General features: G+C 59.7%; 2 protein-coding genes across 4 annotated transcripts in view; both read left to right on the top strand.

Annotated features, from left to right (window-relative positions):
- Positions 1-312: 312 nt before the first annotated feature.
- GRAMD2A (GRAM domain containing 2A) lies at positions 313-8566 on the top strand (the record flags this gene model as incomplete). 3 transcript variants are annotated; one of them, XM_084532499.1, is made up of 11 exons in its annotated part: positions 313-426; positions 521-569; positions 2382-2454; positions 2532-2635; positions 3383-3481; positions 4432-4503; positions 5574-5636; positions 6952-7105; positions 7178-7277; positions 7365-7472; positions 7551-8566. In XM_084532499.1, the coding sequence occupies exons 1-11, from the start codon at positions 323-325 to the stop codon at positions 7552-7554; spliced, it is 930 nt and encodes a 309-aa protein (XP_084388625.1). In that variant the 5' UTR covers positions 313-322. The 3 variants fall into 3 exon arrangements, with proteins under 3 accessions (XP_084388625.1, XP_084388627.1, XP_084388626.1); XM_084532501.1 differs by lacking the exon at positions 7551-8566 and having other exon boundaries at positions 7365-7476; XM_084532500.1 differs by lacking the exons at positions 313-426; positions 521-569 and adding an exon at positions 1470-2060.
- Positions 8567-10055: 1489 nt separating this feature from the next.
- Positions 10056-10563, top strand: part of MYO9A (myosin IXA) — a 194910-nt gene continuing 194402 nt past the window's right edge. Inside the window, exon 1 of the mRNA XM_084532490.1 lies at positions 10056-10531. The gene's annotated coding sequence lies outside the window, so the exon portion shown is untranslated. The remainder of the gene's footprint in view (positions 10532-10563) is intronic.

The raw sequence follows: 10563 nt of genomic DNA, 5'->3' as shown, positions 1-10563 counted from the left end.
CGCCTACTCTAAGCAGGCGGGAGTAGCGCGCGTGTGAGGCGATGCGGGGGGCGGCGGCCAATGGGGGCGCGGGGCGGAGCGGCGGGCAGCCAATGGGCGGGCGGCGTGGCGCCGCGAGGCAGCGACGGCGCCGGGCAGCGCGGGGCGGCCGCGCAGGTGGGGGCCGGGGCTGGGACCGGGACCGGGACCGGGGGGGGGCGGCGGCGGGGGCCGGGGTTCGGGGTCCGGCGGGGCCGCGCTCGCCCTGGGAGGGGGGTGACGGGGGGCGGCGGGGGCCCCGCAGCGCTCAGCGCCTCCCCCCCCCCCCCGCAGCGCCGCGCCCATGCACGAGAAGGCGGCGCCCCCGCGGAGCCCCGAGCCCATGCCCGGCCGCCACCAGCTGCAGGCAGCGCGCGGCCACCGCAGCCTGGAGTCCCTGGACGGCAGGTGAGGGCCGGGGGGGAGGGCACCGGGCACCGGGATCCTTCCCCCGTCCCCGTCCCTGTCCCCTCCGCTCAGCCGGTGTCGCCTTGTCGCGCAGCCTCGAGGCCCTGAAGGACGAGGACATCAAGAAATGCCCCCGGGAAGCGGTGAGTCGCGGCCGGAGCCGCCCCTCGGTGCCTGCCCCACGGCCTCGGGCTCCGGCCCTGGGCTGCGGGAGCTGAAAGCGAAGCAGCAGCGGCTGCGCCTGGCTCATGGGGAGCCACGAGCTGCCCTGAAAACATTTTGGGGGTTTTACGCAGATTCAAGCAGAAAGCTGAAAGTTTGACTGTAAGAGAATTAATTCACTTCGAATTGAGCCCGTTTGGTTGCTCAAATCTCATCAGAGGTAGAACTTTTCACCCACGGGAAGAGAAGGGAGCGGAGGAGCCCTCTCCCCGCTGGGCTTTACGGCTCCAGAAGCAGCTCAGGCAGGACACGAGCAGCAGCCGGGGCCCTGTCCCCGCTCAGCAGCTCCCGGTGCTGGGAGCAGGGCAGCTCTCGGCCGTGGGGCCGTGGCGGTGAAGCCGGAGCCGCTCCAGCTGGCGGCGTGACGCAGGAGATCATCCCGGGTAATCCAAAGCCTCCCTGCGAGCGGGAGGACATCTGGAGCACCAGCAGCCCCGTGCCCGGGCTCCAGGAGCAAGGAGAAGCTCCTCAATGCAGCAGGAGCCCGGGGCTGGCACGGGGTATCGCTGCGTTGGGATGGGGTGGCATGGAGAAACTCCTCTTCCCCCACACAACGAGCCGCCCCCGCTTGCTCCTAATCCCATCTTTTATTTTTAATTTTTTTGAGGGCCCGGGTGTGTTTTCTTCGGAAATGAGCCCAGCCTTGCTGGGAGCTGCCTCGCTCGGGGCTTTCTCAGGAGAGCGGGCGGCCTGTCCCACTTCTGCCTCGCCTCCTGCGCTTGGCAGGGAGCAGGCGCGTTGCTGCCCGCGCCCGGCGAGGACGTTCCCCATCCCGCTGCGCCGGAGCGGATATATTTAGCAAAATATTTTGCCGATTATTCAGAGGCATCTGGGAGGATTCTGAGCGCCGGGCAGGCCGCCAGGCAGCTGGGTGCTTCTCCCGAGATGGCAACGGGTTTGTGCTGGGACTGGAGGTGCTTCGTGGGCTGAAGAGACATCCAGGGGTGGCTTGGTCCTTTTCCTCACCCCTAAAAGCCCCAAGATGCTCCCACCGATGCCCACTGCCAGCCTGGTGGCTCTCTGGAGGGTGCCTGAGCCGCCCCCAGGTGATGCTGAGCCTTGATCCTCTTAAACCCCAGCTCATCCAGTGACAAGGTGCGCGGGGCGGGGGTGACCTTGTCGCAGGAGGGCTGTGCTGGATTTCTCCGTGTCCTGGGAAAGCATCTCCTCCCTCGTGCGTTTGCCCTGGATTTCAGCTGTGCCGGCGGAGGGACAGGGGTAAAAATCTGCCCGCACAGCCTCGGAGGAGCAACTGAGCGGATGTAACGTGAAGAGCTGAGCTCCTGCTGCGCGTTTACCTGCTGTTTAGCATTATTTAACCACCGTGTCAAGGAGCAAACTGCTGCCGAGCCGCACATCGAGGAGGCACCGGGACTATAAGCAGCGGGATGGCGCGGCGCGACGGGCGCAAAGCAAGTGTCATCGTGCCCTGCATTGGGGGCAGCTGGCACGGAGGGAGAATCCACTGGGCAAAATAAACGGGCTGCAGATGAGCTCAGTGGAAAACTGTCCTAGGAGAAACTTGGGCGTCTCCTTAGATAAACTCTTGGTGGAAATGTTTTTGGGAGGGCGGTGTTTGCTGTTGCGGACCCTCCTGAGTCCCTTACCCCTGTGGTGCTGGGTCCCGATGTCCCCAGCCCGATGCATCTGCAATTTGCAAATTTGCAAAAAACCCAGCAGGGTGGGTTCGGGTCTCCTCCTTATCGGGTAATTTTGCTCTGCTCCCTTTGCAGGCCGCCAGCAAGTACAACTCGCAGTACCACAAGCTGTTCAAGGACATCCCGACAGAGGAGAGCGTGCTGAAAGGTGGGCAGCGTGGTGAGGGAGGGTGGTGAGGGGCTGAGGGGTTCTGGCACCCAGCCTGACCCTGCTCTGCCTTGCAGTTTGCTCCTGTGCACTCCAGAGGGACATCCTCATCCAGGGACGGCTTTACATCTCCCCCAACTGGCTCTGCTTCTATGCGAACCTTTTCGGGAAGGACATCAAGGTAACGTGGTGCCTGGGTGCAGGGTGCCCCGCGTGTCCCTCGCCCCGTCCCAAACAGCTCTCCCAGCAGCCTGCTTATCCCTTCCCACACCCAAGTGCCACCAGAATTGCCTTCAGAAGCCTCCGATGCAGCGGGGAGAGCTGCCTGCATCGAGCCCAGCTCTGCCTCTTCCGATAACCTGCAGGATCCGCCTTGGGAAAACAAATACTGGTTGGGTGTAAAATTCCCCAATGCAAAACCTCATAAAAGCCGCAATGGTGTCTGAAGGAAGATCAAAGGTTTCCAGAGGATTCGGGAAGAGATTTGCATCTCTCTTCACTTCTCTGCTTGATTTACAGCCTGACGTTCCCCAGTTAACGTTGTGGCTGACGGGGATCTTTGGGAGAAATGACTTCCTTCAAAGCCGGGCTGAAGGGCTGAATTATTTATATTGGCAGCTTTAAACAAAAGTATCTGATGGAAGCGAGGTGCTGCACTTCCAAAGCTCAGCACGTTTCGATGGAGTTATTCTGCCACAGATTGCAGCCTGCCTCGTTTTTAACCTTGCTTGCAGGACCTCTTGCAACGAGCCTTAAGGTCTTGCTGTGTTTGTGTTGGACGATGCCTTCCCCGCATCCTCGCTGTTTTCATCGAGCAGAAATCGGCTCCAAGCTGAGCTTAACGCTGGGGGGTTGCCACGACCTTTAACGAAGACAAAGCCATCTGGGGGCAACGCTAAATCCCCTCGCCCTGTGTTTTCCCCTCCAGGTCGTCATCCCGGTGGTCTCCGTCCAGCTCATCAAAAAGCACAAGACGGCGCGGCTGCTGCCCAACGGCCTGGCCATCACCACCACCGCCAGCAGGAAGGTAACGGGCCCTCCCCGGGGTCCCTGCGGTATTTTTGGGGGGGATGAAGGCCTCACATCGCTGGCTGAAGCTGTGGGCTGCTTGGGGAGTGAGCACAGCTCTTCGTGCTGGCGGCCGGCCAGGGCAAACACTGCAGCTCGGCTTTTGTTCCTGAATTTCACTTTGTTTCTGGCCGAAGCAAACCCCAAGCAAAACCCGGCCGAGCCTGGCAAATCCCTGCCAGGCTCGAGTAAAACCTTTAAACTTCTTAAACCCGAGGAGGGGATGGGGTTTGGGCCACAATACAGCCTAAGCTGGCGGAGAACTTGGTTAATGGGCTGAGGCTGAGCTGTGGTTGAGCTTTTAAAATGCGCTGCTTGTTTTCTGCTGAAATGTGCTGACGTAGTCCTGCTCAGTGCTCCGAGTCCTTGCCTGCCAAGGCTGCTGCTCGTGGCAACGTTACGCGGATGGCATTTTAGCAGGGGGTAGCACAAGGCAGGATTTGGGCGTTTAGATCCATCTGCCCTTTGCAGCCGTCCTGGCTGCGCCACGCATCGCGTGGGCTCTGTGTGTTGGACCGAGTGCGGTCTGGGGGATGCTCTCGGTCGCTCCCGACCCCGTTCTCCTCCACCACGTCCTGCTCAGAGCCCGTGGGGACAGCAGCCGAGCAAAACTGGCCCTGAAAAATCTGCTCCGTGTTTTAGGAGGCAACAAAAATAGCTGCGGGGAAAAACTCAGGGAGATAAATACCTGGGGGAGGGCAGGGGGACGCAGCTCCCAGAGGGGGAAGATTCAAGGGCAGGACGTCTCTGCCTGTCCCTGTGTTTGGAGAACCGGTGCTCCAGCAAACCCCGGGCAGCAGAAATTGTTTGGCCACGTCGGACTGCTTTTGGAGGAGGATTTAATCCGGGCTCGGGCTGGTGGGAGACCTCTCCCACCTTCTTCTCTCTCATCTTCTCTCTGTTTTTCAGTACATCTTCGTGTCGCTGATCTCCCGCGACAGCGTGTACGATGTCCTGCGGAGAGTCTGCACGCACCTGCAGGTACCTCCTGCCACGTCCCCCTTTCCCCATCCTGTGTCTCGGTGTCACGCTGGCTGTGTCCTGCTTTGGGACGTGCTGCTGAGCATCACAGGGCCAGACCCGCTCTCAGCATCCCAGCAGGACAGAGCCTGTCCCTGTCACATGGGTGTCACGGAGGTGTCCTGTCCCCGTCAGCCACCAGGGACCTGTTCTGGGTCACAGATGAGTGGGGCAGAGCCCGCAGTTTCTCCTCTCGCTTTCCCAGGGTGTGTAGATGCAATATTTATAATCTGGTAGCAGTACTCGTTCTGCCAGTATGCGCATCGCTGCCTTTTCCCCAGATCTTCTAAAGTTTTTAGGGGGTGGGAAATGCTATAAAATAAAATAAAAAAAAATATCTGAGTTAAAAAGCCTGAGATGGGGAAGAAATCCATCAGTCCTTGGGCTGGAGGTGAGAATTACCACGTATCTCCTTCTCCCTGCCTTTGAAGTGTGTGGGAAGTGGTGCTGGAGCCATTCCTGCCCGGATGGGTGTCCCCTGGGACAGCAATTTGGGTGACTCAGCCCCATCCCTGACCCAGTGGGACACAGCAGCTCTGCCCCCGAAACTGCTCCGTGGATATTTATCCAGTGGAAATACTGGTTTGCTGTTAAGAAACGTTTTACAGGTTGTGTGCTGCCAGCAGCCCTGTGTGATTTCCCAAATACGAGATTTCTCAGGGTAGCTTTTCACCTGGTGGATGAAAAGTTGTGGGACACCTGTTGCTGAAACGTGCCCAGCTCTGCCCTAATGATCTGTTTTTCCCCCTTCTCTTCTGGTTCATCCCTTCTGCCTGGCTGGGACCCTTTGCAATTCCTTGTTTTTTGGGTTTTGGGTGTGGTGGTTTGTTTTTCTTTTTTTTTTTTTTTGGAAATGGGAAGCAACCCCATCAGATGCTTGTGAGTTTTAAAGCAGCTCATCTTCATTGACCCGCTGGTGAACCAGTCGAAAACCTCAAAATCTCATTTTGTAACCCCAGCTGGAGCAGGGAGAGGGGTGGCAGGCTGTGAGAGGAAGGTGGGTCGTAACGCCTGTCTTGTTCTCCCTCCAGGTTTCGAGTAAGAAGAGCTTGAGCTTGAAGGAGTTCACGGAGGAGCCTGATGCCGTGTCCCTGGTAAGGCTTGGGGCTCACCCACGGCTCCGGCAGAGCCCAGTGCAGTGCAGGAGCAATCTGTCGTGATGGGGCAGAAATGGCTTTAAAAAAAAAAGAGTCAAGTGACAGATTTGGGAAGTCTGCAGCAGAACGGCAGCCACCGGCACAGCCAGCCGCTCCCTGGGGGTTGTTTATAGCCATAAAATTCTGACTGAAGTGCAAAACGCTTCTCAGCTCTCACTGTGACCTCTGAAACTGATGCAGCTCCCAGCTGCGAACACCGATAACGCTTTGGGAATGTGATTGGATTACCCTGAAAAAAGAAAGTGTTTTTTTTTTTTTTTCTGTTCTGGCTGGTCCTCAGGGAGCTGCTGGCTGGAAGTGCCCGGCAGCTGTGGCAGCGTTGTGCTGGTTCCACATGGCTTCAGGAGCACGGTGACACTGCTGTGCTGGGCTGTGCTGGGGCTGCTGGTCCGGACCATCGGCGTTTTACCCACATGTGCTGGACCAGGAGGTGACAAGTGGGGTGTCTGCTGTGTCTTGGTGGCCCCACTGCTTCCAAAAGCAAGGGCTGTGCTGGTCCCTGGCCCAGCGGGAGGCAGGCAAAGGGGCTGTGATGTGGGAGGCAGGCTGGTGACAAGCACAACGCGAGCTCCGAGCCAGGCGGTAGGCGAGGGGGACGAACTGTTTGGTGCCCTCCCCGGCGTCTCTTGGCACCGACTGCAGTTTTGGCTGGGAGTGGGTTTTCCGCCGAGCCTGCGATAAGCTGTGCGGCGTCTGTGTAATTTTTCTGTCAAAACATTTGGAAAAGCGAGCGCGTTTCTGCGGCGCGCAGCTCGGGAGGAGCTGTGGGCGCGCGGTGAGGTCTGGCAGGTGTGTGGTGGGCGAGAGCTCGGCTGGCAGCTCGGAGAGCAGCGCGAAGGTCCTCGACTGCACGGGGGAACAGCCCTCGGGTGTTCTAAGTGCAGGTCTAAAGACGAGGGCAGTGCCGTGTCCTCTGCTGGACATGCTCAGGAGGCTGCTGTGGTGCCAGCAGCTCCGCAGTAAACGTGGTGGAGATGTCCCAAAACTTTCCCTAGCCAAAGCTTGGGGAGTTCATTGCTCTGTGGTGAGGCCACGGGTACGCAGCTGGGAGCTGCATGGGGCATCCCAGGGGTTGAAGGTGTTTTTCCAGGCGTGACTTGGGGCTGGCAGCGATCTCCTGGTGCTTCCAAGGGACCTTTGTCCCCATGGAGGCCATCATGATGGCACATTGGACGTGGCTGTGCTCCGTGGAGCTGTGTGAGGGTTCGGGTGTGGATCCGGCCCCCTCGGCACGACCGGTTCCTCCCCGCAGGAGGTGATCGTCCCCGAGGGCAAGTGGAGGAAGGTGTCGCCTGCCTCGCTCTCCCTGTCCCTGCCGGACACCGACTACCAGTGCATCCACCGGGCCTCCGTCAGCAGCCTCAGCGCCAAGGAGAGCTTCACCTCCGAGGAGCCCCTGGCCTCAGGTGAGGGCTGCGCCCGGCCGGGGACGCGGCGTGGGAGGAGGCGCAGAAACTGACTCTCGGTTTGCGTTGCAGAAAGTGCAATAAACACGGAGGAGGAGCTGGAGGTGGAGCAGAGCTGCGTGGCGGAGCTGAGACCCTCCGACTACCAGCTCCTGAAGATATTCATCGTGCTGTAAGTGCGCCGCGGGCGGCTGTGCTCTGGGGAGGATGGGGCACGTGGGGTGTGCTCGAGCACTGATGCTTGTTCCTCTTTTCCCAGGATCTGCCTCCTGGTCGTGTCCTCCTCCTACCTGGCGTTCCGCATCTTCCGCCTGGAGCAGCAGCTCTGCTCCCTGAACCGGGACTACCTCTCCCGCGGGCACAGGAGGTGAGCACCCTCGGGGCAGCGCGAGCGCCGCAGACGGGGATATTTTTCACCCCGTCTCACTCCGCTCTCTGCCTGCAGGTGACCGTCACCCCCAGCACAGGACGAGGACCAGACGGTAGCACTTTGTGTACAGGGCCAGCATGGCTGTGGCATCCCTCCAGAGGGCACCGGTGCCGTCTTCCTGCCGAACCCCGCGCCTCGCACGCGACCCGGCTTCCCCTCAGCCGGTAACACGGGACCAAACACCTCTCCTCCTGCCTCCTGCTCCCCGCAGGACTGCCCGGCCGGCTCGCGGCCGCGGGTGCCAACTCCCCCTACCACTACGAACCCCTTTTCTCCCCGGGACGCCGACGTGCCCTAGCACCGGATGATGGCTCGGGGAGGGAAGCAAGCCCCCCCTTAAGACTTGCTGCTAAAACGGTCACTGTTTTTTACTCCAGACGTGGGTTTTCTTGTTGAAAGATGACCTGAGGCTCACCGGGAGCCCTATAAGCATGTGGATGAGCTGTGTCTGCCCTGGGTGAAGCTCTGGGGCAGGTGCAGCTGCGCCGGCCTGTTTGTCCCTCTCCGTGAGCCCCTCCTGCAGCCCAGACACCGTGGGGATGGGGGTGCAACCTGGGCTCCCCCTGCCCCTTCTGTCCTGGAGCAAAGGGGCCTCGGGGCGCGCGGCCCTGCGCAAAGCACTTTAGGGTCCTCCACAACAGGCGTCCTCTGCAGGGACCGTGCCTGGGAATGGTGCTGGACCAAGGGCTCGTTAGCCCCGCTCGCCTCGTTAAGATGTCCCAAAAGGCCTAGCTGTCACGGGCGAGCAGCCGGGATGGCGACGTGCCCCCTCCGTGTGTCAGCCCTCGTCACTGCGCGGAGCGAGCAGGATTTGTCTGAACCCTTCCCTTGTGCGGTGCGTCGGGAAGGCAGGGGATACCTGTGTGATTTCATTGTGTTATTTTGTTTTTTTTTGTTTTGTTTTTTTCCTGTTTTTTGGGAACTAAAAGTGCTGATGGGGCCAAATCCCTGAGCCCTGGGGAAAGAGCTCGCTGCCTGGCTCAAGGCTGTGAAAGTATTTTAAATGAAAATAAAACCACGATTTTCTAGCAGTGCCGTGAGCATCCTTGTGTCGATGCTGGGGTTGGGGAGGGGCTGTGAGCCCCAGAGCGGGGTGCTCGGTGCTCCCACATGTTTGGGCTGTCCCAGGAGCTTTGGCTCATTGCTGACCGTGTCCCCTCTGTGCAAGGAAGGCGAGGACACGGCTTACATTTTGGTGTTGGGAGAAGGTCCTGGGTATTGTCCTCATGCCACGGCTCGGGACCGGTGGCATCCCTTTGGGGCAGCCCTGGCAGACCTCTTGAACCCCAAACATCACCACGTAGGAGAGGCCAGGAGGTACACGGAGTGGTTTGGCACCGTTTGGGGGACGCTGGGGTGTGCGTGGGGCACTCGGTGTCGCTTCTCCAGCACCAGGTAAGTGCCACGAAGGGTCCCCAGGGATCTCCAGACAGGTTCCCCGGGGTTTGTCTCTAAATTACAGGGCCAGGGACAGCTTTTGGGAAACCCAGAGCTTGGGGAGCAGGGGGTGAGGTGCTAGGGAGGGATTTTTCACTAGGTGGCAGCAAAGACTACGGGACTGCTGCTACAGGGGGTGGCAGGGGCGCCTTGGGGACGGTGTCAGCCCGCTGGTGGGGTGCTGAGCTGCTGGGGCTCGGGGGGGACAGGCTCGAGCTGCCTCCTCCTCCTCCTCCTCTTCCTCTTCCTCCTCATTGAGCACCCACAGCCGAAATCCCCCTCCCAGCCTGGCCCTGCAGTACCCAGTGCTGCTCTTGGCCCTCAGAGTGTATTTTGGGGGCACAGCGAGAATGGGACAAGGCCGGGTGGCGCCTCATCACCTCGGTTTTTGGGAGATTTCAGCACCCTGGGGTGCTCCTCATCCTTCACTGGCACAGGAAAGGTGCTGCGATGCTTTCTTCAGGGGTTTGTTCTGCTCGTTTGGCTGGCACAGGTCCCTGAATGGCTGTTTGCGCAGTGCCAAGCTCTTTTTGTTGTTATTTTCTTGTATTTGCACAGTTCTGGGTGGTTTTAGCCCAGCAGGGAGTGTGTTTGGTGGCTGAACCGAAGGCAGGGATGCTGCAAAAACGTTTTGGCTCGGTCATGGCAGTGGGCAGGCAGAAGCGAAGGGCGGTTTGGGTGAATGCAGGACCTGGCTTATTTGGGCTGGCACCGCAGGGACTGGATGAAACCTCACGTGGGAAAGGAGGCTTCTGGAGCAGGTTTCCATGCTGACCTGCTTGTATTCCGGGAAGGGCACCCCGCAGCGAACGCAAAGCAGGAGATACTGAACCATCTCCCCCTGCTTCTCCCTCAAAAACCACCTTTTTGGGTTTTGTTTCCCAGCCATGAAGGTGAGCACAGCGGCGAGGTGCCCGGCTGGAGCCATGGGGCGCTGCCACCACCCCACGCCCGCCCCATGGGCGTACGCAAGTGCTCACGGGGTGATGAGGTAAGGCTGTGTGAGCACTGCACGCACATCTCTCCGGAGGCTGTGTAGGAATTTTCTCTGTCCCAGCACTGGGAATTTGCCCCTCCTGGTTTCCCCTGCTCTCCCGTATATGCTTGCGGAGAAGGTTTGGAGTTTTTCTGATTTTTTTGGGGACCCTGGTGTGATTTGGGAGCTCCTTTCTGCTGAAAGCTGGTTGATTTCTTTTCTGGAGGGTGTTTGTCTGCTGTTTGTTCTCCCGAGCTCGGTGACGCCTGGTTGAGTGTATTTACTTTTCTTTGTGTAAAGAAACACCACGTAGAAGCTCAGGGTGCACCAACCGTCTCCAGCAGCCTCCTGGCGTGGGACAGAGGCTCGGGCGGGTGGATGTCCATCGTGAGCGATTGAATCAGCCCACACAGGCGCTGGTGGAGTTCCTGCACTCACCAGCTCCACAGATCGCCCCCATTTTACCAGCCCCAGGAGCAGTGCCTGCACAGAGGAGGACTCTGCCACCAAGTCACAGCCACCGCAGACGCGATGCCATGGTGCTGCGGGACAGCCGGAGCCACCGCTCTGCTGGGTGCTGGCTGTAAGTACTCTCAAAAGAAGGGACAACAAGCG

This window comes from Aythya ferina (genome assembly GCF_964211825.1).
Source record: "Aythya ferina genome assembly, chromosome: 11".
NCBI lineage: Eukaryota > Metazoa > Chordata > Aves > Anseriformes > Anatidae > Aythya > Aythya ferina.
Note: the sequence above shows the minus strand (reverse complement) of the source record. Positions and strands in the feature narration are given on the sequence as shown.